The sequence below is a fragment of the Gadus morhua genome, chromosome 7 (assembly GCF_902167405.1).
Source record: "Gadus morhua chromosome 7, gadMor3.0, whole genome shotgun sequence".
Classification (NCBI taxonomy): Eukaryota; Metazoa; Chordata; class Actinopteri; order Gadiformes; family Gadidae; genus Gadus; species Gadus morhua.
Genome location: NC_044054.1, coordinates 25,240,801 through 25,266,308, shown reverse-complemented (window position 1 = coordinate 25,266,308; position 25,508 = coordinate 25,240,801). Strand labels below are relative to the sequence as shown.

The 25,508-nt window shown below is 41.8% G+C and overlaps 2 protein-coding genes across 6 annotated transcripts; one reads left to right on the top strand and one right to left on the bottom strand.

Moving 5' to 3' along the window:
* Nucleotides 1–1,892: 1,892 nt before the first annotated feature.
* Nucleotides 1,893–10,107, bottom strand: tmigd1 (transmembrane and immunoglobulin domain containing 1). Of its 5 annotated transcripts, XM_030361548.1 has the most exons (8): nt 9,827–10,107; nt 9,589–9,645; nt 8,896–8,998; nt 3,512–3,595; nt 3,092–3,373; nt 2,504–2,788; nt 2,214–2,317; nt 1,893–2,109 (listed from the first exon to the last, which is right to left on the bottom strand). In XM_030361548.1, the coding sequence occupies exons 4-8, from the start codon at nt 3,573–3,575 to the stop codon at nt 2,098–2,100; spliced, it is 747 nt and encodes a 248-aa protein (XP_030217408.1). In that variant the 5' UTR covers nt 3,576–3,595; nt 8,896–8,998; nt 9,589–9,645; nt 9,827–10,107; the 3' UTR covers nt 1,893–2,097. The 5 variants fall into 5 exon arrangements, with proteins under 5 accessions (XP_030217408.1, XP_030217404.1, XP_030217405.1 ...); XM_030361544.1 differs by having other exon boundaries at nt 8,896–9,645; XM_030361545.1 differs by lacking the exon at nt 8,896–8,998.
* Nucleotides 10,108–10,579: 472 nt separating this feature from the next.
* Nucleotides 10,580–18,900, top strand: slc47a1 (solute carrier family 47 member 1). Its single transcript, XM_030361543.1, has 17 exons — nt 10,580–11,095; nt 11,267–11,368; nt 11,744–11,812; nt 12,343–12,491; nt 12,822–12,864; nt 13,115–13,159; nt 13,957–14,054; nt 14,544–14,641; nt 14,945–15,058; nt 15,437–15,504; nt 16,116–16,224; nt 16,624–16,699; nt 16,789–16,858; nt 17,027–17,159; nt 17,503–17,597; nt 17,743–17,832; nt 18,301–18,900. Exons 1-17 carry the CDS (start codon nt 10,832–10,834, stop codon nt 18,649–18,651), a joined length of 1,974 nt encoding a protein of 657 aa, XP_030217403.1. The 5' UTR covers nt 10,580–10,831; the 3' UTR covers nt 18,652–18,900.
* Nucleotides 18,901–25,508: the final 6,608 nt, after the last annotated feature.

Here is a 25,508-nt window from a genome sequence, read left to right as displayed (position 1 = left end):
CAAGTTGGGTACCGGAAGGGGTCCGTCGGTGGAGGTGGGCCTGAGGCTGGGTCTGAAGCATTGGTCTGAAGCCAGACACTTCTCCCCAGCTTCCCTAAAGCCCCTTTAGCCACCCCCTCCAACGAAACAGCTCCATCTAGGCTTCTGGAGATGGAGAACTCGCCAGTATTTTATCACAACATTTTTAAATGGTGAATTACTTCTTTATCATAGGAAAACGAAATGATCACTCAATTGTTTACATGCAGTAAACAGGGTTTATTTGTCATGTTTTCTTCGGTCAAATAAATTTTTATTATAACCTTTCGTAAAATAAAGCCTCTGCAGGTCTTAACAATTTACCAGCAGATATCGCTGAATTTATTGTGGGAAATATCCCTTTAACATTGTTAAACACGCTTTACTCACATGCATTTAACTTATATGCCTACACTAGGAGAAGGAGTGGAAGCCTCTTCATATTTTTGCCAGAGCGATAGCCTGATAATATGAAGCTTTAATTGCATCACTGAAATAGGCCTATTTATAAAAATATTTATGGGTAAACATTTATCCCTATAACCTAACTGTTGTCTAAACTTTTCCGTTTTCCAATCCATTCAACCTGAACCTAACCCAACCCTGAAATGACCTCATGGACAGCGCCATAGTCTGTGAATGCACAAATTGCAAAACGCGCTTGTTTCTGATAGGGTCCAATTATTGCCATCCCAGGTTATTGCATTGTCCTTCAGGTCAGTCAGGCAATGGCAATTTAAACCACCTGGCACTATCTTTTATCCAACATTAACGCCATTTTACCATATAGATTGTGGCACCTACAGTTTGGCCGTGTGGCTTGACAGGAAGGGATAGCTATGCTTCCGTTGTTCTGAGCCTCACCTGGAGTCACTTTGAGCGGATGCCTCTGCTAAAAGGACAAAATGGTTTTAATGTATTTTAGTACCCTACCAACTGCACCTATCTTATGCACTAGTAAACCAGAATACTAGAGCTTGTAAATTGTTACCTTGTTTATTTGATACAGTTTGTTCAAGGGAGTAAAACTCTGCCTGTGTCATGAAATTAGAGCTCCTATAATTTATGGGCCAAAATATTATCCCAGTAAAGGCCAAAGCATCGGCAATGGATACAGCAGCAGATGCAATCAAAATCAATGAATCGGATCGACTGAAGTCATTAAAGTAATACGCTCAATGTGAAATTAGATAAAAAATCACTGTGTAATATAGTGTTTGCCGCAGCAGGGATGTTAAATGTTCTCTAGTGTTGATGGGATGAGATGGCAGAAGCAGGAAATGGCATTGTCAGACACGTACTACCTTATCAATCTCTGCTCATGACACATCCTTTCACGAGGCACTCGAGTTCTCACTCCAGTTTATGAGAAAGTGTTAAAAGTTTTTTATTGTTTGAACATAATGATCCTGACCTTGATGTCAACCTTTGAAAGGCACCGAAGCTTACAGGCATTTATGTATCTGTAAGAAGAAGTTATGCTGTGTGTGTGTGTGTGTGTGTGTGTGTGTGTGTGTGTGTGTGTGTGTGTGTGTGTGTGTGTGTGTGTGTCTGTGTGTGTGCGTGTGCGTGTGCGTGTGCGTGTGTGTGTGTGTGTGTGTGTGTGTGTGTGTGTGTGGGGATGTGTGTGTGTGTGTGTGTGTGTGTGTGTGTGTGTGTGTGTGTGTGTGTGTGTGTGTGTGTTTGTGTGTGTGTGATTGTGTGTGAGAGAGAGTGTGCATGTGTGTTAGTTCTGTGTTCATGTTCATTTATGTTCCACCCATATCTTATCGAAAGTGAATTTGTAACATGGGGTTAATAATCTCTACCAGTTTGGAGAGTCAGGAGTTAAAGTTTAATTTACATCCAAAATGAAACAATAAAAATACAATGTCTAACCAATTGCAATATAGTACCTTTTTATTTATTTTTTAAATACAGGCATAATCCAGCTTTCAATCACCTCATACAAGGCAACGTCTCAAGGTTTCATTTTCCAAACGTTTATAATTAAATACAGTATAAAACATAACCTTTACACAGAATTCTCATGAATACATTTACAGGCACCTGCTTGGAGTGGTTCCACATGTAACGGCTTCACTTGAAGCACTGTCAACAGAAAAACAAAAGCGATAAGTTATTGAACATTTGTGTGGGGTGTGGTTACTGATCTAAGCAGCGTGTGTTGCAGGTCCTGTGTGTTTGTGTGTTACCTTAGCAATCTTCTTTCTTCGTGAGAAAATGGCCAGAAGTATTGTGAGGAAGACTACCACGACGCCAGCCACGATCGGCATCACAGGGAACCTGATGGTCCTTTCTAGGAAGTGAGGAAAGAATATTTTAGGACCATTCTGTCCTTTTTATTTCACAACTATTGTATCCTGCCGTTACAGCAGACACGTCTTGAGTGAAATGAACACACACAACTAACACAACACATCAATATGCAGAAATTCAAAGGCAAAAATGCAGTTCAGATAACTTTGAAGAGAGATAAACAGACCTTTAACACGAACAATGAAGGTTCGTCTTTGTTTTCCATGTTTGGGCGAATTTGTTTCACATATGTACGTTCCCCGGTGCAGATCCATGTCCAATTTGTTCACCGTCAGCTTGCTCGTGAAGCCGTCATTGGTCACTATGACTTGGCCAGCGGTGTGCTCCAGTTGGGTTCCATTAAACTCCCATGACACTATCACAGCAGGGTTGGCATACATGTCACACAGCAGCACCAGAGTCTCCTGTTCCTCCATGTCGAACTCCTCACTGCCATTCGTCCTGGAGGCATCTGGAGAGCACAGTCAGAGAGCTTGGCTTGGGTGGTCTAACGACTGATGAATGACATAAATCGTGGTCAATAGAGGCCTACCATTCATGGAGGTTTGCTCAGAACATTAAAAAAAAAAAATTCAAACTGAAAATGCTTTTAGTAAACAACAAATGCTGAACTGCAAATGCTGTAAGATTGAAAAAGCTAAACAGAGCTAAAGTAAAATGAGACAGAATAAGCTCATGATTCAAAATAAGTGGCTCATTATTCTGAACAACATGCTATAGACTGATGATGCTAACAGCTCCATGTGTGACTTACAGGTGACGTTCAGGGTCACTGAGTCATTCAAAGTGGTGTCATTCTTCCTCTGGCAGGTAAAAATAGCGCCGTTGTCTTCGTGTGTCAGAGGTGTCACACAGATGGAGCTGTTATCACCCCTGTTGTTGTTCTCCAGCTTCACCAGAGCATTGTTTCTCAGCCACACCAGCTCCATGTCAGTCCTAGCGGCAGTCTTATGCCGGCAGATCAGAGACACGGTGCCATCCAGCTTCATCTCAATCATCTGCTCAACACTACCTGGAACAGACTCAATACGCACACCTTGGTGTGTATGGAGCGAGAAATAAGAATGGTTGACATGCATGTATCATGATGACATAGGTTTCTTGGATAAAGGCATAGAGGGCAAATGATAAAATAGTAATAAAAACATTTCTTAGGAGATCTGTTAATAGTCACCTGATGTCTGCATTACACAGAGGATCACAGCATGGAGAAGCAAGGTCCTCAATATTGTTGTCATTTTGATTAACCACGACCGGCCTGCAGACACACACACACACACACACACACACACACACACACACACACACACACACACACACACACACACACACACACACACACACACACACACACACACACACACACACACACACACCCTCACACACACACACACACACACACACACACACACACACACACACACACACACACACACACACACACACACACACACACACACACACACACACACAAAGACACACACATAAATAATGATACATTGAGTAATCACAGACATCCAATGTGTACATATTTATAAACAATGTAACATTTGAAAAACATGGTCAATACATAAAATGTGAGCAGTAGGCTAAATCCCGGCTATGATAATGTGTGTTATTGAAGCTGCCTTTCTTGTTCCATTTCCGAGCATAATCTCAGCTCATTTCTTTCTCTAAATTGATGCCGGTAATCCTATTCTTTCATGTCCATTGTGGCTCCTGGCCCCTTTCATGAAAGGCAAAAAGTTAACATTGGCTGTTTTCAGTCATTGCTTGCATTTGATTTTCTCAATCAACATTAATTGAAACTTTTGTAAATTTTATTTCCAAAGTTAAATACACCTTGGACCTTGGTCTACTCTTTATTGTAGCTGTAAAACAATAGCCACGCGATTTCAAGAATTGAGTTTTACACGCTTACTTTTACGTGAACTTCATCAGGCATATGTAATAAAACTAGAAAATGCATTGCCTGCAGAAAATGCGGTGAGTGCTGTCGCAAAGTGAGGTTGAAAATATTTTTTAATAAAGCCACATCGATTAAGACATAAAGAAACGTTAAATGGCTTAAATCAAATGAAGGGATTTGAACAAAAGTTCAAAAGTCTAAATGGAATAAACAATGTTGACCTGCACACAATTTAAGATAATGTGAATGGTTGGAAACAAATAAAGTGACAGCTGAATAAAAAGCGCAAAGCATTGCTAAAAATGCAGAAATGTAAAATGAATTGAACTGAAGAATCTGAAAGGTCAAATGTATTGCCGTGCACTGCTGGTTTGTGTGTGTGTGTGTGTGTGTGTGTGTGTGTGTGTGTGTGTGTGTGTGTGTGTGTGTGTGTGTGTGTGTGTGTGTGTGTGTGTGTGTGTGTGTGTGTGTGTGTGTGTGTGTGTGTGTGTGTGTGTGTGTGTGTGTGTGTGTGTGTGTGTTCATCAGAGAATAGCAAGCCGGTGCGTGACTAAAAGTAGCCAAATAGAGCGGGAAATACAGCCCAATCTGCCAACACTGCCTGAACATCCTCCAAAAGTAGCCCAATCCGGCGGGAAAAAACACCCAATCTGGCAACCCTTGCTGAACGTCCTCACGCTCCAGCGTCAACGTAAATCAATGAGACCAACTGAAAACGCAGCCGGTATGAAACTAAAACCGTGACTCCGAATAAAGTTTAAATGATATCGAAATTCCTTTTGGATATTATTGAAGAAACAATTGGGTAGATTTGTTAAATGGTTTGAACGAAGGTAAACGGTTGAAAACGTCTTCAATGAAAACAGCTGAAAACTAAGCCGGTATGAAACTCAGACTGTGATTCTGAAGACAGTTTCAGGGGTTCTCAAAGTTTTGACAACTGAGGGCCAATTTAGGAACCCAAAATTTGACTGAGGGCCGCCAAAGGACAAAAAAAATTGCCGGGAAACGCCGTCAGCATCCCAGTGGTCAAACAAAACATTGCACAATGGACCTCTGGGAGTGAGGTCAAGTGAGGTCTAAATCACGACAGTGAGGTTCACCCTTTCAAAGTAATGTATAGTCGGATTAAAACTAACAAATGTAAAAGGATTTAATTGAAAGCTAGAGAGAGTCGAAATTTCTCTTTATATTTATTAATATTTGTTTAAATTAATATTCTGTTTAGAAATGATTGGTGTGTATGTGTGTAGATTTGTTAAACGGTTTGAATGAAGATAAACGGTAGAAAATTGATTTAGTAACGTCTTAAACAGTTGAACTACCAGATACCAAAAGGATAGTATTTTAAGAGTAGAATATCTTAAAAAGTATAACATATTTAAAATAAATCAGACAAGAAGCTATTCTGAACATTTTAGAATTCGAATGGAGTCTCTAGGTGAAGAATTGAGGAAGGAGAAAGGTCCCAAAGTTTGTAGAGAATAAAGTAAAAAATAGTTGTATTTTTGTATTTCACAAATGTTGGACTCTTCGTGCATCTTTTTAAGAAATAATTATTCTTAATCCTTATTCCAATACATTTTTATATATGATATGTATATCTATATTACAAACTTAAAGACTAAGTAATATATTACTCTAAATCATACAAACTTATTATACAAAGACAACCATAGTCTAAGAGGAAGCAAAAAGTATGCTTACCAAATAATCGTAAAAGTACTGTTCTCTTGTTCGTATCGGGATGCAGTGTTGCTGTCTAGCTCTGTGTGGTTTTTATAGGCACCAACTCCCAGGCGTCACCTTCCATGAGGCTTTCAACAGATTTTCAAACATTCAGTCTTTCCTTTTCCCATCTCAACCCCTCCTCTACAATTCCTCATTATGACCCACTTTTAATGTGCACATTAAAAGAGCCAGGCCCTTTTTTATTGGCTGAAACGGCCTTGGGAGTGTGTCAGCATGACGAGGAAGAATATATATTGGTGATGCAGTGCCATGTGAAAGAAAAGGTGTAAGTAATGGACAGCGTTAGACAGTGCTGTACAGTCTTGGGTTTGAAGACAGTGTTACAGTAATATTGCTAGACATTTACTGTCAGGGCTGCCAATGAGGACAGTGATAGATCCTTGTCTTGTGTTGGACAGGGCCTAATTTGAAGAAAGTGCTGGTCAGTGTTGGAAGATTTTGTGTCAGATAATGTTGGACCGTGTGGTGCTTATTAATACCATTGAGAATAATTAATCAATAAACAATAAGATGGCAAAAACGATTCAAATCTGAATTTCAGCTTTAATGAAAAGACTGTAAACAGGCCAACGATTAAATGTACAATTATGCTTTTTCTTTTGAAACCGAAGTAATTTAATAATAATAATAATATTATAATATTATGTATAAAAAATCTTGAAAACAATGTAATTAATTTTATTCTGCACTTTAATGCAGATGAAACCATTATTTATGTTTCACTTCTTCACTGTCAACCTTTGAACATATACACACTGCTTTTTATTTGGTTAAACAATGTCTATTTACTTTAAAGCTTGTCCTAAGTGCACGCAAAACCAAGCTCAAGCTCAAAACCCAGGCTTGCAAGAGATCGCCATCCTGCAGGGGAAGTAGATTGAGAACGTGGAATCCTACCAAGGCCGTAGCCATGGAGTCCACATTGGGGGGAACAAAAAATGCAGAGTGGTCCGGGAGTCCTCCCCCCACATTGTCCTGGAGAGCCCCTGCTCTCCAGGACTGGTTGTACTTGGAATATCTGACTATCGGACTATGACACCAAAATAAAAATGACCCTCTAAAACTAACCCTTTTAATGCGCTTCTTTAAAAATAGGATATACACAGGACAACATGTCCATGGTTGTTCTGTGTATATCCTAGAACATATCTATTCTTTAAATCAGTCCTCACTTTCTTTACTATTACCCGTCTCCTCTCAGACAAAAGTTCTATGTTAGTTCCTTTGCTCTTTCCTAATCCTATATGATAATCTACTTTGCTCTCTTCTCCACCTCTCGCGTCTCTACATGTCTCTCAATGTCTATTGTGTCCTAAATATATATTACGTTTTTCTTTGATTATCTACATAGATATTTCACAAACAAACTCAAACATACCTCAAGACACCCATCCATTTCTCTCAATAAGTTGCTACTTTTTATGGCTTCAGAGGTATGATTAAATGTCACATGTGATGAACTGTTATGTTATTTTTTTTTTTCTGCTTTGGTCTGCTTTCCTATCTTTTCTCCTGCTCTCCAGACATAGATTCTCCTCCCCTTTCTTCTGCTGACCTCTTCTCTCCATTCATCTCTTCTCCTCTCCAGCCTCCCCTCCCCTCCTCTCCCCCCCAGGTCTCCCCCCTCTCCTCTCCTCTACAGGTCTCTCCTCCTCTCCTCTCCTCCCCATGTCCCCTCTTCCCCCTCTCCCATCCTCTCCCCTCCTCTCCTCCCCTCTACAGGTCTCTCCTGCTCTCAACTTCCTCTTCCTCCCTTTTGAGGCTGCTCAAACACCTGACGAACGTCACTGCCCTCCCTCCTTATGATGTCTCCCTATGGAAATGAAAGCTGACTGAAATAGAATTCGCCCATGACGCTCTTTTTGGGTCACTTGGTGAATGTGTGGCTAATTATCTTTAAAAACATAACTATTTTAGTTATGTTAAAGTAATACAATAGAGAGATAGTAAAGTGTTTGACACAACCCACAGCAGTCAAGCAATGACCTCTGCTGGGTTACGGTAAGACGGTAGACTCCTTGGACGGACGACACCCAGAACTGCTGTGCCCCTAAATACTAGAACCGGTAGTATTAATAATGGTAAAAGTTTAGTTATAAAAGTTTAGTTACAAATTACATTTGTACATACATATAATAATTATGGCCCTGACTCCTACAAATACAGGTTTCTGTATAGATGATTTACTGTCTTTTAATGAACACATTCTAAATAAAGAAATTCAAGCAAATTAGTTTTTGATCATTTAGAAGTACATCAGTTTTTTCTACTGCTTCAAGAATAAAAACGCATTTCTGCTACTTTTATGCTATTCTTTTATTACTGCAACATTATAGTCATTTTATGCATATCTGGTGAAAGTCTGTGGATGGTGGATTTGATTTATCACCATACTGAGGTTCATTATTAATGCAAATGCTCTGACACATCTCTGGGCGTTCTATCATCTATCTTCTCACTAGGCAGGCCCAGGCTCAGTCACTTGATGATTTTTTATTTACAAAGATCTTCTTCTTACCAACATATGTATCCAACTGTCTATCTAGCTTTTTATTGTGATTTTAGTCGCCATCACTTTCTCTTTTTATCTGTTCCCAGATTAAAAGCAGAGTGAGGGAAAGAATCGTTAAACTACCTGGAACTTGCTTCAAACTGAACTTAAACTGAAGTCTGTTTCTTAAAATGATTCAAAACTAAATTAATGTTTCTCTATTATCCCTGATGCTGGTTTTACAATTAATGAAAAAAAACTATTCATGGTCGAAGATACAAGAACATTACAGGGAAATATAAATCAAAAAGCATATAAAAAACAGAACTAGGAAAAACATTGAGCTATTTTTTTTTCATTAAAACCCTCTGGTTAATCCAGGATAAAGACTATACGTCACACGTACGTGAGTACAGAACCAGTCCAAAGCAGTGAGTTCTTGTGAGCTTGTGTAAAAGCTTGTTGTAGCTTGGACCATTAGTCCCAAGAGGCAGGAAATTACCAATAACCTTCCAACAAAAAGAAGATGACATCATGCACTGGGTCATGGGTTTAAATGGACATCCAGGTAATGACAAGGGAAAATATAATGCTTCCCTTTCGTTCTGTAATCTCTGTTTACGACTATGATTGGGTCTGTACAAGTGTGTGAGATGCCTTTGTGTGTGTATCTGCTCAGTGTTAAAGAGTCAGTTTTTTTATATTTGTGTGGGTTTGTGTGCTTTTGTTTCTTTGTGTGTTTCTTAGTTTGTGTGTGTGTGCACAGGTATGCGTGCGTGTGTGTGTTGACTTTGTGCGTGCGCCAGTATTTGCTTATGCGCAGCCCACTAGAAGAAGCACTGACATGATAAAAGAGAGGATTACAGATATTGATAAGGAAGGAAAGAAATAGGGCAGACACTGTACATCAGCCCTCAATAATTCAACATTCAAAGTAAGTCTCCTTCACACGATATATTTTACCTTTGTTTTAACATAATCAATTTAATAGCATCCTTGTCATGGACACACATTACCAGACACCTAATATAAACTAATTAAGATAACGATAATGACATTTGATGTTGATTCTTCAGCCCTGGAAAGAAGCACTTAATACCTGTAGAATTGATAGGTGATGTTTGCATAAAAATCCAGAGAAAGCAGTCCTTCGCACCTTAAAGAACATGGAAACAACCAATCAGCAGCATCATACAATGACTCTGAGGAAGGAACAAAAGGCATAATCTCTTAACATTTCAGTTAAATTGTAAAGTAAACACATCCATTCGTACAGCTTACTGAATGGCTGCAAACGTCAAACATTATTTAAAGCTAAGAACACGACGATACTTTACTTCATCTAGTTGTTGAAGACTAAATCCATAGGTTCCTTAGATTTAGGTGAAGGTCGTGAACCCTGTACAACTTTCCCCGATTACGATGAGACAATGTTTTACCTCTTTCACCAAACAACTTTAATACGCAGTTCAGTCCGATCAAAGGTTGGCCACATTTCCATTAACCATTAACACACATCCGAGTCTGTACCTAGATCCATCTGCACATCAATGTAAATAACGATTGTTGAGTTGTAATGACAGATAGCTGCTCGGTCCCCTCTATGTTCTGAGAGCTAAGGTTTTTGATCACTGTTCCGGGGATATCCACTAACAACATCGTTAGTGGATAACCCCTGAACAGTGATCCAATCAGTTCAATTGACTGATTGACTGAATGCTGAATAAGTGTGGTAAATATCTCAGATCCAGAGGAGGATGTTATTTATTGTATGTACGCACACTCACGCACAAACAAACGGACACACACAAACACATGCACAAAAAAACACACACACACACACACACACACACACACACACACACACACACACACACGCACACACACACACACACACACACACACACACACACACACAGGCCACACCGTATTGTATAAGCGGACTTGCACATGCTTGCTTCATGCCTACACATTCACGTTCTCCACAGCTAACAAGCCCTAGTCAACTCTGAAGTGTTCTTTAGCCAAGGAATTCCAAAGTCCACAGGGTTAATCTTGTGTTAGCTTGATTTCTCAGTGGAGTTGCCTCTCTGTCCTCATTAGTCCCCTGTTTCTTGGTGGTCTTGTTTCCTCCCTCCCAGTGTTTGGACCATTGATCAGTAGACTGGGAGCAGGGCATTTCACAACAACCTCATGGATTAACAGCACGTGCCGAACCCCCTCCTTCCTTCTCTCATTTCTCACTCACTTTCCGTCTCTTGGTTTTTCTTCATACTGTCCCTCTCTCCGCTCTACTTTCTTCTCCTCTCCTCCTGTCTCCTTCTCTATCCCCGCAGGTCTGAATGGAGAAGTCTGGAACCCAGGGACCGGCCACCTTCATGCCACCAGCCGGGGCAGGTTCAGGGCCAGGTTCAGGGCCAGGTTCGGGGCCAGGTTCAGGGCCAGGTCCTGGGGCAGGTTTGGTTGCTTCTAAGACACTGAGGGAGGACGAGGCGACAGCGGCGGCTTTGAACTCCAAACTGTTCGGATGTAGGATGATGAGGAGGCTGATACCCCTGGCCTACAGAGCAGAACTGTACCATGTACTGAGGCTGTCCGGGCCCATGGTGAGTAGAGGTCCATGATATCTCCATGCATTCATTGATAAGGTATTGAATGTCTTTCCTATGACCTAGCCAAGCTCCACAGGTTGAAGATGGGATGCTGCTGCTGAGCAGTGTTGGTATAGTTGGCCTGAGTGAAACCTTCCTGCGTCTTTGGTTTTTCTGTGACTGCAGCTTGTGTCTCGGCTCCTGAACTTCCTGCTGCCGTTTGTCATCGCCATTTTCTGTGGACATATAGGCAACTCAGAGCTGGCTGGATTTGCACTGGCCTCTGCGGTATTTACACTTTCCTGCCTTATTGTTGGGTTAGATATTTATTTGTGGGGCTGTCGCTTTTGTAGGAAAGAAACTACTAAGAACAGGTTTCCAAACTTACCCAGATACGAGTGCAGTATATTTATCAAACGAAAAAAGGAGATGTACATATCCATTTAATTATGTTAGACAGAATCAATTATAGGATATGTTTAAGTATCGGTATGACTTTTTTTAAAACTTCCCTCAAGCATTTAAGGAAAAAATCTTTCTGTATGGAGGTTGGGGGGGGGGGGGGGGGGGGGGCGATAAAGGGAAATATAGGGGGATTTAAAGAGAGATTCTGTGTTCCACTTGGTTTCTGACACCAACAGTTTGTTTCCAACCTGTTCTCAGGTCATCAACGTCACCACGACGTCTACAGGCTACGGCCTGGCTGTGGCCTGTGACACACTCATATCCCAGGTGACCCTAGCAACAAAAAAAGAAAGTCGACTTTAGTGCACCTATAGTTAGTTATTACAGTTAGTTTAAGTTTTGCTGAAGGCTTTTGGACAAAAATAAACCTAGTTTGTTAGTACATTTTCGGTTTGCTGAGATTAAGAGTAGACCATTCGGTCAACCAAAAACTTGACCAGCACTGAATTTGCATAAGCCTGTTCATTTGCAACAGATTTATGCATAGTCATGATGACAAAGAAATAACTTCTTGAACATTTGATTCATCATTTTTAGCCTACTGTTGTGGCTTTTAGCATGAACACACTGTTTTCAAAAGAGACTTACATAGAATTATCATAAGTCCTATTTCACACTCAGGGATGCCTTCAGGTAGACAAACACCCTCTGCTCCAGACTATCCCCACCAACCCCCCTTTCATTTACCTTTATCCCTGCGCAAGGTGCTTTTATTTGCCGGTATTCATTTAATCGGTGCAATGCACAGGTAAACATTGTCTTCTCCACCTCTGACCAGAGTGCTTGACGCGTTGCAGACGTACGGTGCTCATAATCTGAAGCGTGTGGGCAACATCCTGCAGCAGAGCATCCTCATTATGCTGCTCTTCTGCCTGCCCATCTGGGGGCTGCTGCTCAACACGCAGTCCGTACTGCTCCTCCTCGCCCAGGAGGAGCAGGTGGCCAGGTGAGTGCCCTCGGCTACCCTGGGAATCCATTGGAACAGGACTGCTATTACTGCATATTAATGAAAATGTAGTAGTAATAACATAAATAATAAGTGTTGGTTGGTGGTGTGAATTGTTGATCGATGGCAGTACAATGATGTGATGATGTTGATGATTATGATGATGGTGATAATGATGATGATGATGATGATATGAGGATGATGATGATCACTTCTTCATCATCATCATCATCATCATCATCATCATCATCATCATCATCATCATCATCATCATCATAATCAATGATTTATTTAATGCTTACCCTCTCATGTTTTGTTTGGTTGTTCTAGAATTGCCCAGCAGTATATTCTTTTCTTTCTCCCAGCCATCCCAGTAAGTATACCGGGCGTATTGTCAATGTACTGGACTGACTCTGGGTAACTTTAATGAGTAGATATCTGTAGTGATTTGTAACAGAAGGATCATAGACATGAATCATGAACATGCAGCATAGATATGGATCATCAAAGTGATTGCTTTAAAACTGATTGCAAATCATTACCAGTTCATTTATTCATCATTTAATTTAATGTGTCGTTATAATCACTAAAAAAAAAATCCAAACTTCTCCTCTCTCCTACAGGCTATGTTCCTGCACCAGCTGCAGGTCTCTTACCTTCAGAATCAGGTATAGTTCCTCGAAAGAGCTGCAGGTCTATAACCTTCAGAATCATGTATAGTTCCTCTATAGAGCTGCAGGTCTATAACCTTCAGAATCATGTATAGTTCCTCTATAGAGCTGCAGGTCTATAACCTTTAGAATCAGGTATAGTTCCTTTATAGAGCTGCAGGTCTATAACCTTCAGAATCATGTATAGTTCCTCTATAGAGCTGCAGGTCTATAACCTTCAGCATCAGGTATAGTTCCTTTATAGAGCTGCAGGTCTATAACCTTTAGAATCAGGTATAGTTCCTCTATAGAGCTGCAGGTCTATAACCTTCAGAATCATGTATAGTTCCTCTATAGAGCTGCAGGTCTATAACCTTCAGCATCATGTATAGTTCCTTTATAGAGCTGCAGGTCTATAACCTTCAGAATCAGGTATAGTTCCTTTATAGAGCTGCAGGTCTATAACCTTTAGAATCAGGTATAGTTCCTTTATAGAGCTGCAGGTCTATAACCTTTAGAATCAGGTATAGTTCCTTTATAGAGCTGCAGGTCTATAACCTTTAGAATCAGTTATAGTTCCTTGATTGAGTTGGAGGTCTCATATCTTTAGAATCAGGTATTGTTCCTCTAGTTGAAGGTCTGATACTTTCAGAATCAGGTATAGTTTCTCTATCGAGCTGCAGGTCTAGCTTCAGAATCTGGTATAGTTCCTCTATAGAGTTGGAGGAAGTCCCTATGGAGTGTAAAAATAAAAGTTGATGTGTGTTGATTTTAATAAATATAAATTTTTTCAATGGTAATTTTTGTGTTGTCAGGGGATCATTCTGCCTCAGATGTACACGGCAGCCGCAGCTAATATAATCAACCTTGGAGTAAACTATGTCTTGATCTTCACCCTCAACATGGGCGTCATGTAGGTGTGCAGTTGTTATACCCCTTTTTAGCCTAGCTCCATATGTTAGCTGCATAGCCTAGCCCCTTAGCAAAGCCGCATAGCCTAGCTTCATACCATTTCTACATAGACTGGCCCCCTAGCCAAGCTTCATTGTGTAGATGCAAATCCTAGCCCAATAGCTTACTACACTGATTTTCCCCATAGCCTAGCCCCATAGCTAAGCTGCATTGCAAGTGCCATAGACCAGGTGGATAGCCAAACTACATTGCTCAGCCACAGAGCTTTTAACTATGACTTTATGTACAAGGGAGCACAAACACTGTAATGACAGGACTCTGAAAAGGACTTTAGGTTTAGTTTTATAATAAGATTTCTTATTTTATAATTATAAAAAGTTTGTTGTTGCTGTTATTATTTTCCCTATTGATGCTTTGAACTGCGTTATTATTTCAATAAAAAAATAGTCATGATAGCAGGGGAGACTATTTCAGCTGTGTTTGTTCACAGCGGATCAGCGATAGCAAACAGCCTCTCTCAGATCACCATCTGCCTGCTCTTGTTTGGCTATATCCAGCTGATGGGTCTCCACAAGAAGACATGGGGAGGTATGAACTGAAGGGCTGCTGGTGTGATAAGGACAGATCCAGGGGAGTGTCCATGGGAGGGGTCAAGGGGTGGCACATGCCCCCCCAAATAATTGTATTGGCCACCCTGTATGTCAATCCTATTAAATCTGGAATATGATTAAAATAAGTCTTATCCAGCCTTAACCTTTGCAACCCCAGGTCCACCACTACTAAACTAGTCCGGCCACGGTGGCCTTATGGTCAGGCCAAGCAAGTTGTGTTCGGTCACAGTGTTATACGCGTTCCCCTCATGTCCTTAGTAGATTTGCTCTTTCCTGCCAGGCTGGTCCACTTCCTGTCTGCAGGATTGGGGGTCCTACATGCAGCTGGCCATCCCCAGCACCCTGATGGTCTGGTTTGAGTGGTGGATCTGGGAGATCGGATGCTTCCTCGCTGGTCAGTGCTCTCAGGGGGTCTTCAGTGGAAACACCCGGCTTTAGCTTGAGCTATGATGACACACATGTGGCATTTTTTTAAGTTGACAACAATGAGAGGGTGATGGAAACCAAGAGGCAGGTGTCTTGGCCTGTCTAATAATAAGGCGAGAATTAGGAGGATCATGCTTCAGTGTTTTTGCATGTAAATAGAGAAAGAAAAAGAGACTGAAGGATACGATGGTTGATACTTTCCTACATTTACTGCATCAGCCAACAGCTTGTGTAATAACAATTAGCATGTTTTGCCTCCTTGATAAATTAAAAAGTACGTATTTATAGATACTATTGTGTAGTATATATACTTATATACAACATATTTTCTGGACATTTTCTCCAGGTACTCTTGGTGAGGTGGACCTGGCTGCACAGCATGTGTTGCTGGAGATAGGAGCCATCACATACATGGTACGATACAGCTTTCAACATTCTATCTAACACTTCCTACATTGGACGATCCGTCCTCACACTATTCAAGCTAACATAGGATCCGCTTTATGTGATTCTATCTAGCAATCTAGCAGGCATTGTATGATCCAACATATCCCTATTCTAACTGGCATCTTTGGTCGGTTTCCATCCCTGACACAATTTTTTACTAAATGGTGCTGTTATTGCTTGAGATTTTGTTCAACCAGCAGCAGATCAAACCATATGGCACATAAAGTGTTAGAAAGATATGCCCCCCCACAGTAGCCTATGGCCCAAGCTCATTAATATTACATTGTTAATAACTCTTGAATGAAATTAAACCGTCTTACGAGACCTCTAAAACATAATAGAATGGAGATGAATTAACTACTGAGATCTTTCTGAATAAACCAACAACTATTTGCATTTTATAACAACAATAAAGTCTAATTGTCCCCGTTGATTTGAGTTATAACCAGCCTTTTTGCATCCAACCATGGCTAGCCACCTATAGGCTAAATTATCCAAATTTAGTCACTTCTGCACGGGCATCACAAACAAGTGGTCATGGCGGCAAGTCTGCTGGTCTAATATACGGTCCTTCACAGTTCCCTTTAGGCATCCACGCAGCTGCCTGTGTGCGTGTCGGGAACGCCCTCGGAGCTGGAGACACGAAGCAGGCCTTGGCCTCATGCAAGGTCACCCTGACGCTGACAGGTAACAAACACAGACAAACACACACACACACACACACACCGCGCGCACCCACACAAACATACACACACACACACACACACACACACACACACACACACACAAACACACACACACACACACCACGCGCACCCACACACACACACACACACACACACACACACACACACACACACACATACAAACACACACACAAACACACATGCGCACACACACACACACACACACACACACATACAAACACACACACAAACACACATGCGCACACACACACACACACACACACACACACACACACACACACACACACACACACACACACACACCCACACACACACACACACACACACACACACAATCACACACACATGTACAGGACTTATGGAGCTGTGTTTTCCCTAGCCATGATGGCTTTGTTGCAGGGTTTTGTGCTGCTGGGTTCCAAGTCTATGTTGGGATACATATTCACCTCTGATGAGTAAGTTGGACGCCTGCATGAATTGATTCCGGTTGCTATACTATATTCTTCTCATCCTCTGACGTACTATTTTTCTCATCCGCCCACAGACTTATTGTGAGCACAGTCTCCAAAATCCTGACGCTCTACATCTTCCTGCAGTTCTTCGACGCGCTGTTGGTACGTTAGAACACAACAAGATGCTCTCATGCTTTATGAAAGGAGCCTCTTTATTCCCGATGATGTATCACCTGCAGCCATACTGACATGCAGTGTGTCCGTGTGTGTGTGTGTGTGTGTCTTTGCACGTGTATGTGTTCTCCTACCTATGCGATTCTGTGTGGTCAGTGTGTGTGCTCCGGGATCCTGGTGGGCGCAGGGCAGCAGAAGATAGCAGCGGTCGGCAACCTGGTGTCCTACTACTGCATCGGCCTGCCTGTCGGAGGGGCTCTGATGCTGGCCACCCACCTGAGGTTACTAGGTGATCCTCAGCCAACGCTGTATTCCATTCTTTATTCTACATCCATTTGATATGTTCTGGGGCTCATGGATTTACCCATGTATTGATGTGTAACTGTGAAAGTAAGGGAAGAGGTGGCAGTGCCTCTCTTGTACAAAGTGAACTACATCCCTCTTTTTTTCTAATTTGTGTGTGTGTGTGTGTGTGTGTGTGTGCGTGCGTGCGTGCGTGCGTGCGTGCGTGCGTGCGTGCGTGCGTGCGTGCGTGCGTGTGTGTGTGTGTGTGTGTGCGTGTGTGTGTGTATGTGTGTGTATATGTGTATGTGTGTGTTTGTTGGTACATGTGTATGTGTGTGTATTTGTAGGTTGGTGGTTGGGTCTCTTCGCAGCTGCGGTCGTGCAGACAACTTTCTTCCTAACACTTATCTATAAACTTAACTGGCAGAATGTCGCCAAGGAGGTGGGTTCACATGGTGGCTATTTATATACAACTGATTTATGCTTTAATTTGAATTGAATCCAATAAAATGAAATTTAATATCAAATCATGATGATGAAATCATCATAAATTGCTTTTGAAATAAGATTAATGTATTTTGTTTCAGGCTCAGGTTCGAGCTGGAAAGAGATTGTGTGTGACATCACAGCGCACTTCTAAACCTCTCTTACCAAACATCCCAGACTGTCCAAAAACAGTGAGTATGTGAGAAGCAGATATGTGTTTCTCAAAATGATCTCCAGAATTTAGTATCTTGCTTCTGTAACACAGAGCAAGATACGTAAATAGAGAATTGACAATGAGGGGTGGGTCCAAACGTAAGCAGTGATGTGATTTGATAAGTCAGGATCTGATTGGCCAACCTTGCAGAAAATCCTGTTTACCAATTAATAGTAGACCTCAATAACGTTGCAACTGGTTTGGCTGTAGTGCCCGTCTTCTCTGACTGAGCGATAGAATTCCATTTGTTAAAAATTTCTTTCAGAGAAAGTTTTTATCAGAACTCCTAAAACAAATACAGAACAGCGACAGACTCATATCACATTTACATTGAGTCATTTTAATTAGCTGCTTTAGCTTTTATCCAAAGTGAGCCGGAGAACATTTAAACCATGAAAAGTGGGCCTCTCTGGTCTCTCACGCCCCCCGTCCGTGTGTCTTTCAGACCCCGGAGGAGGCCGGGGGGGTGCCCGCAGCGGTCCGGTACAGACCAGTCAGCTCCGGGGAGCCGCCGGAGGGGAAGGACGAGGCCGGCCGGACGGCGGAGATGGAATCAGACCCGGTGGTGGCGCCCGTGGCGCTCCTCTCTGGCACCCAGCTGGTGCTGCGGCGGGGGCTGGCCCTGCTGCTGTTGCTGGTCCTCCTGTTCATAGGCATGGCGGCCTACTTCGCTTTCCCGGCCCCGGAGCCCACGGCTCTGCCCAGGGGCAACCTGACCGCGGCCTGGGACGTCAACGCCACCATGACCCCCACACCGTGGTTGATAAGCAGCGCCGCACCAGAGGCGGCGGTCTAGGGCGTGCTCAATGCACTTTTATACATAGAGGAAAGAACAACCCCTTTTGTTATTTTGTGCAGTAGTTTCTATGCAGCAGTCAAAATTGAATGATCATATTGTGCAGACATACTTTTTCAACTATTCTGTAAATATCGATTTTTTTTCTTCTTAGCTCATGCGGGATATTTCTTGACACAGTTTAACTTTGAATGTGAAGGGTTGTTTGAATTCCATTAAATCATGCCCCTTCCTGTGTTATATTTTGAATATGTCTAAATTTTTACCTTCCTAATGCTTATAGTTACACCCTGATTTATGGAAATCACACCAAGCCTGTATATATTTGACATGTTAGTTATAACTATACAGATCACTGGTTCACTGTTATATGAACATAACTGGCTTTAGACAATGTTTTTCTTGCTCCTCCACTACTGTGTGGTGATTATACCCTGAACTTTGAGTTTCTGTGTGATAACTGGATATTTGCATGCAAGTTATATCATGCAAATTATATCAAGAAAGAACTCAGGACAACTATTGAGAAAAGATGGATTCAAGACTATATATCTGTGTGTATCATTACATAGCCGTATATTTCAAGGGGGACCAAGGGGATAAATTCCCCTGAATATTTTGAATACATGCATTTGTATGAAATACTCTGGTATGGTGCCTGTCGAAATGACTGCACATAGCTAAAGATTCTTGTTGGGAAACAACCACCTGAGTGCCTGGAGCTCCACTTCGCCAAGGAGACCCGTGGGGAAGCCTCCTGCCGCATAGCCCCTCAGATACAAACAGCACACCAGCATGCTGGGCACAGCCGCTACCAGATCGGCCCCCACTCCTGCAGATAGTCACGGGACCAACCTACCGGTCACAGGACGACCTGAACAGGGTAAGGACATGGAGTATATGAACATTCTGATGTACCGATAGTAGTATTCTCATTCCTATTCTCATTCCTAACCAGCACGGATAAATTGGACTGGATTTAGAGTATAGAGTCTTGAATTAACCGTTTGGTGTGAACACTGAGCTGTCCTCACTGAGCAAATTATTTGAAGAGATGAATGAGCTTACTGAAACATTAAAAGGGCTGGAGATTTCCATACACTTAGCAAAACCCGAAGTCAAACTCAAAGGACTTGAAGCACGCATTAAGCAGTAAGCCATAGGAGTGGCCGGGGTTTACAGTGTTCTGAGAACAGCTAGGGGCATTGTTAATGGTTCTTGTAGGAGAAATTGTTAAGGGGTGTTGTAGGAGGCCTTGTTAAGGGGTGTTGTAGGAGGCATTGTTAAGGGCTGTTGTAGGAGGCCTTGTTAAGGGGTGTTGTAGGAGGCATTGTTAAGGGGTGTTGTAGGAGGCCTTGTTAAGGGGTGTTGTAGGAGGCATTGTTAAGGGGTGTTGTAGGAGGCCTTGTTAAGGGGTGTTGTAGGAGGCATTGTTAAGGGGTGTTGTAGGAGGCCTTGTTAAGGGGTGTTGTAGGAGACCTTGTTAAGGGGTGTTGTAGGAGGCATTGTTAAGGGTTGTTGCAGTAGGCATTGTTAAGGGGTGTTGTAGGAGACCTTGTTAAGGGGTGTTGTATGTAGGAGGCATTGTTAAGAGATGTTGTAGGAGGCATTTTTAAAGGGGTAGTTCGGAATTTTGGACATAGGGCCTGATTCCCAAGTTAGCCTTGGTGTTCTTTATCATTGCAGACAGTTTTCAACACATTTCATTCAGTCCTTGTTGCAGAGTTTGTGTGTGCTACGCTAGCGCACGGCAACGGGCAATACTAGCCAGCTAATAAAACAGTCTTACCCATTCCACAGTACACCCGAGGCAAATCAACTATAACGCCAGACGGTCGATGTAAATGTCTGTGTTGATAGAATAATGTTAGAAATAAAACCAACCATTGCATTGCATTTTGAGGGACTTGCTGTGTCTTAGCAGCAGTGTTATATTCCTGCCTTGAGTAGTAGGCTACGGCAGCGGCGGACTGATACCTAGGTTAAATTCCGCTGCTGAGAAAGTAGTCTTTCAAAATGCGATGATTCATGCGATGCGAGGTTAGTTTTATTTCTAACATTATTCTACCAACACAAACATTTAGATCTATAGTCTGCCGTTATAATTGATTTACCTCGGGTGTGCTGTGGAGTGGGTAAGACTTTTTTATTAGCAGGCTAGTATTGCCCGTTGCCGTGCTCTAGCCTAGCACGAGCAAACTCTGCAACTAGAAGGACTGAATGAAATGTGCCGAAAACTATCTCCAATGATAAAGAACACCAAGGCTAACTTGGGAATCAGGCCCTATGTCCAAAATTCCGAATTACCGGTATATTAGGAGGCATTGATAGGCCTGACACAAAGCAGATTATTTGGATTGTTTTGTAACTTATATTGTATCTTATTTTAAATGTTGTGCTTTGGCAATGTCAATGTCTGTTTGCTATGCCTATCCAGCCCTTTGAACATTGACTCTTACAGGAATCTTGAAAAATTAGATTAAAGATTCAAGTTTCAAGGACAAAATGAAAAATATGATAGCAGGAGGAAGATTCCTCTCTGCAGAAGAGCCTTGCTTCAGGTTACGACTACTAAAGGTCTGCGTTAAAGATCATTTACAAAATACAATAAATCCATGTGATGATAATAATACTTTTGGTGATGCTGGGTAAAAGAATCTTCAGCAAATCATTAGAATTACTCGACCCTGCAGCCAATCCTGCAAGCCATCAGTTAGCTAATGTTGGAAAAGCCTTATTTGAATCATACTTTTTAATCGTATGATTTAAATAATACCATTAATAGTGTAAATGTTATCTTGTATTTGACTTTAAATAAACTGAATTCGACGTTACTTCTTATTTTCACTCTTGCCCTCCTGTGTGTCTTGCCTGTAGACAGTATCGTCGACGTCACCCATTGTATTTTATTTTGGTGTAGTTCTGCCGTCACAGAGCATCGTCAGCCGCAGCGGAAACGTCCATATTTGGCACATGAGGGAGGGATTTGTACAGCCTCCTTTTTAGTATTTCGGTCTGAGTGTAAATGTTGCATTAAAAAAATAAAAAATACCAGTCCAAATGAATTTTACCTTTTCTCAGTGTAAAATGACACAGTTCCTCCACACATCAATGATGTGGGCCTGCCAACCTGGAAGTTTCTCTTGAAAAAAAACAACAATATTGTAAAAAAGCCTACTAGAGAGGCGTCTGCAAGTGCCCTCTACCTGTGACATGAGAGAATCACAGGCTGAAGACAGCCCAACCCAAATGGAGATAGACCAGGGACGTTTATCACCTGTATAGACAACACATCATTACAATCATGAATTTGAATGACTACAAAATTAGATTAACCAAATGGGTTGACAAGCCAATGTTTGATAAACAAAGGTTGGAAGCAAATTCTAACTGCTATGTAATGCCATGCAGCTCGTTCTTTTCCATGTAACCACAGAACATTGACCATACTTGACAAATTGTGACTAACAACCACATCATGGAGACTATAAACATAACCTTTATTGAAACTGCGATTCTAATAGATTTATTAAAATGCCCTGACCGGAACTCAAAATGTAGTAAACAACAGCCTAGGTTAACGAATAAACATAAATATCTCTCTTCCTCAGAGGACCACCACCTAAAGCGATAGCCCCACAAAAGCTGAACATCAAAAAATAATATTCAGCTGAATATTATATATTCAGCTGAATATTATTTTTGGGCATCAGCAGTTTTATTCTAATTTTCAATCGCTGCTTTAACGGCATCAGTGAGTACAGAAAATGTATATTATTTCCTTCAATGGACCGGTTTCCTCTGACCAGTCTTTGCAAACGGCTGGAGATCTTCTGTTCCTCAGTTTTGGGATGAGCCGGAGAAGGGGAGACCGGCTGCGGGTCCTGTAATCTGTTGGGTGGGAGGAGAGTGGAGTCTGGCCGATCAATAAAAAAAGATGGGGCATACTCAGATTCCTTAAAGATACCTCTGATATCTCTGACGATGGTCACAATTCGTCAAACGTCTCAAATACACATGGCCTTTTACAGGACTTTGCTCCTTCACAGGAGTCACAGGCGCTCGACAGGCACAGGAGTTGATGCGTTTATTGAAAGTCCATCCACTGACCTATCAAGGGGCTGGAGGTAATGAGAGCAATGTACAGAGAATGAAAGTACGACCTCACCATTTACTTTGGCACAGTCAAGGCCATCGACAGAGAGACACGACCCATGATTTTCTAAGAGCAGCAGAGAGGGCTTCTCTGTTGAACATTTTGTGTGGGTGACTAAGTGCTGCCACTAGTCCATAAACCGTTCCATCTTCCTCCAGCCAGATACGCCCCTCCTCTGTTTCCAACAGGCCCATTTTGCAGGAAGTAGTCTCTGTAATTTACCCCGGGAAAAACTAAGTAGAGGGGGATGCTGTACTGAGCCTGCCAAATGAGCTCTTCCGAGCCACTTTGTCTGATTTGTGAACTGTGGTCACGCCTGCCTCGACCATGTTCCAAATATTGTTAGGACCAAATATGTGTTTTAACATGGCTTTTTTCCAGGTTGTCAAAGAACACTGTGACATTTTCCCTGTAAAAACGTTGGGCTCAGGAATTGGGATGAACAGAGAGGGTTGGTGTTTCAGAAAGCTGCAGAAACAATCAGCCCTGGCTAAACTGCTCCCACTCCATGGTGGTGGGATCTGTTATTTTTTGTGCCATTGCATTTGGAAGGCATGACTGCACACCTCTGTGGGTGGAACACCAAAGTGGACACCATCATGTCGTTCTCCAGACGCTTTTCCTGATGGAGACTGAAAGTCAGTCGTAAAGCCAACTGGCCCTGATGGTGTGTTATCGTGGCCTCCGGTGTTCTCAGTGGTCCTTTTTTGGCATTGCTCACTGTTCTGTAGTTCATAGTAATGTCTTTGGCTTTGCAATGTATGATTGAACGGCTTCTTTGGAGCTGCCTCGGAGCAAAGCCCATCATATCTGTTGGCGTGCTGCCCCCTTTCTGCCTTTCTTTAAAGTTCCAGATCCTTCTGCCAACAAAGTGGCTAAATGACTAAACCAAAACAACATATGAAAGCAAATTCCTCATATGTTACACCCAACCAACCAATCTTTGATATCAACATGATCAAATAGCACCTTCCAGTTTGTGTTTGTGTGGTGTACTGAGAAAACCAACCTCTCTCTACCCCTTACCTGCTTATGTTTCAGCTACAGGCCAGGCGCTTGCTTATTTCCCACAATTTGCTCTTTATGATATAAAGAAAAAAGGAGTATTATTTGGAGTAAATACAATAATATTTACGTGTATATAGCCCACTTTTTATATTTCCGACAATATAGCTGTGGGGATAGTGAGAAACTGGTTAACTTTTTTACACGCTTGTTATTAATTAATTAATTAACTATTAATTAATTTTAAATATGTATACTTCAGTTAAGAGCCTACTTTCAGCAATATCAGTTAGTGTAATAAAGATAGCCATATTTACTTTATACCGCAATGAACCACTAGGTGGCGCCGCTATCGGAGTATTACAATCGTCTGTATTTCGTCCTACCTGAAATTCTACCTAATATGCAGGCAGGGGTAGAGAGGAAAGTGAGTTGGTTTATATTCACTCATTAAATTCAAACTATGAAACTAATTCTATCTCGTTCAGGCCTACTAATAACATTTTCAGCGAACATAATCTCCCCGTTCCGTTGCCAGATTGAGGTTTCCCCATTAACTAGACATCGAGGCTATAAGGGTGGAGACCGAGTCACATCTGGGCAAAATACGCAGCTTCAGTATGGAGTGTAATCAAGGTCTATAACTATTTGGTTTAAAATACATTTTCATGCTGTTTATATAGTCTTGAAATCTCTTAACCCTTAGATGCACGAGTGACTGGACCCTACACTCTTCCATAAGTGGGTCAAAAATGACCCATATTAGAATCAATGTGTTTTTATGCCATTTTTGTCATGAATAATCACTTGTATAATATTTAGTATTATATTTAGGACCACACAAGAATTATTTCATGTTTGAAATATCTCTATTTTTCACTTTTTAACATTTTTGAAAAATAAAATTACCCAGAACAGCAATAGAAAAATGTGAACATCCACTGTCTGTCCGTCCGTCCGTCCGTCCGTCCGTATGTCTGTCTGTAACTGTCCAGTCATTGACAGTTCCTCTCTCTTTCCCTGTTTTGCCTTCTTGTCTCATCACTGTATGCAGTTCAGACAAACTACCTGTTTCTGGCTGTGATCATTGCACACACGTACATTGCATTTCCCACACCTATTGTTTACTTTGCGATCTTTGTTACTTGGGCAGATCTGACACCTCTTTCTCTTTGGTTGGCCCTGTCTGCTTCTTTCCTGTGGCTGGGTTGTGGCTTTTGTCACCCCACACCTTTCCATTGCTTCAATAATCGGGGTTTGCAGTTGGGGGCATCCTTCCAGTCGACTGCTCATGTGTGGTGTGACAAGCTCCTTTGACAGCTCTTTGAGGAAGAGCCGTCGTGCATTGGTGATGCCGCTCTTGAATTCTGGGTGCTGAGCCGAGAAAAAGGTGTAGGCATTCAGGGTGGCAATGTCAATTATGTTGTACCACAGCACCATGGGCCACCTCTGTGTTTGGCGCTTGCAGGTGTAGGTGCCAACCATCTGGTCAGTGGTGTCTACACCTCCTTTCGTCTTGTTGTAAAATGTGATTATTTCTGTTTTTTTCTTTCTGCTATATAGATTGCTATATAGATTATTGTAAAATAATCTTCCTGAGGGGTGACACTTCTGATATAGTCTGTGTGGTCCACAGTTAATGTATTCCTGACAGCCACAGTTGATAAGAATCAAAGGTTCCCATTGGATTCCATAG

What these genes read in the sequence shown, in the direction of transcription:
- slc47a1 (XM_030361543.1), top strand. Translation starts at nt 10,832, where the DNA reads ATGGAGAAGTCTGGAACCCAGGGACCGGCCACCTTCATGCCACCAGCC. An exon ending in GGTCACCCTGACGCTGACAG is followed by an intron (nt 16,225 to 16,623) that starts GTAACAAACACA and finishes TGTTTTCCCTAG; the next exon opens with CCATGATGGCTTTGTTGCAG. An exon ending in TACATATTCACCTCTGATGA is followed by an intron (nt 16,700 to 16,788) that starts GTAAGTTGGACG and finishes ATCCGCCCACAG; the next exon opens with ACTTATTGTGAGCACAGTCT.
- tmigd1 (XM_030361544.1), bottom strand. Translation starts at nt 9,037, where the DNA reads ATGACCCAGTGCATGATGTCATCTTCTTTTTGTTGGAAGGTTATTGGT. An exon ending in TGGACTGGTTCTGTACTCAC is followed by an intron (nt 3,596 to 8,895) that starts GTACGTGTGACG and finishes GTGTGTCTGCAG; the next exon opens with GCCGGTCGTGGTTAATCAAA. An exon ending in CTGTGTAATGCAGACATCAG is followed by an intron (nt 3,374 to 3,511) that starts GTGACTATTAAC and finishes ATACACACCAAG; the next exon opens with GTGTGCGTATTGAGTCTGTT.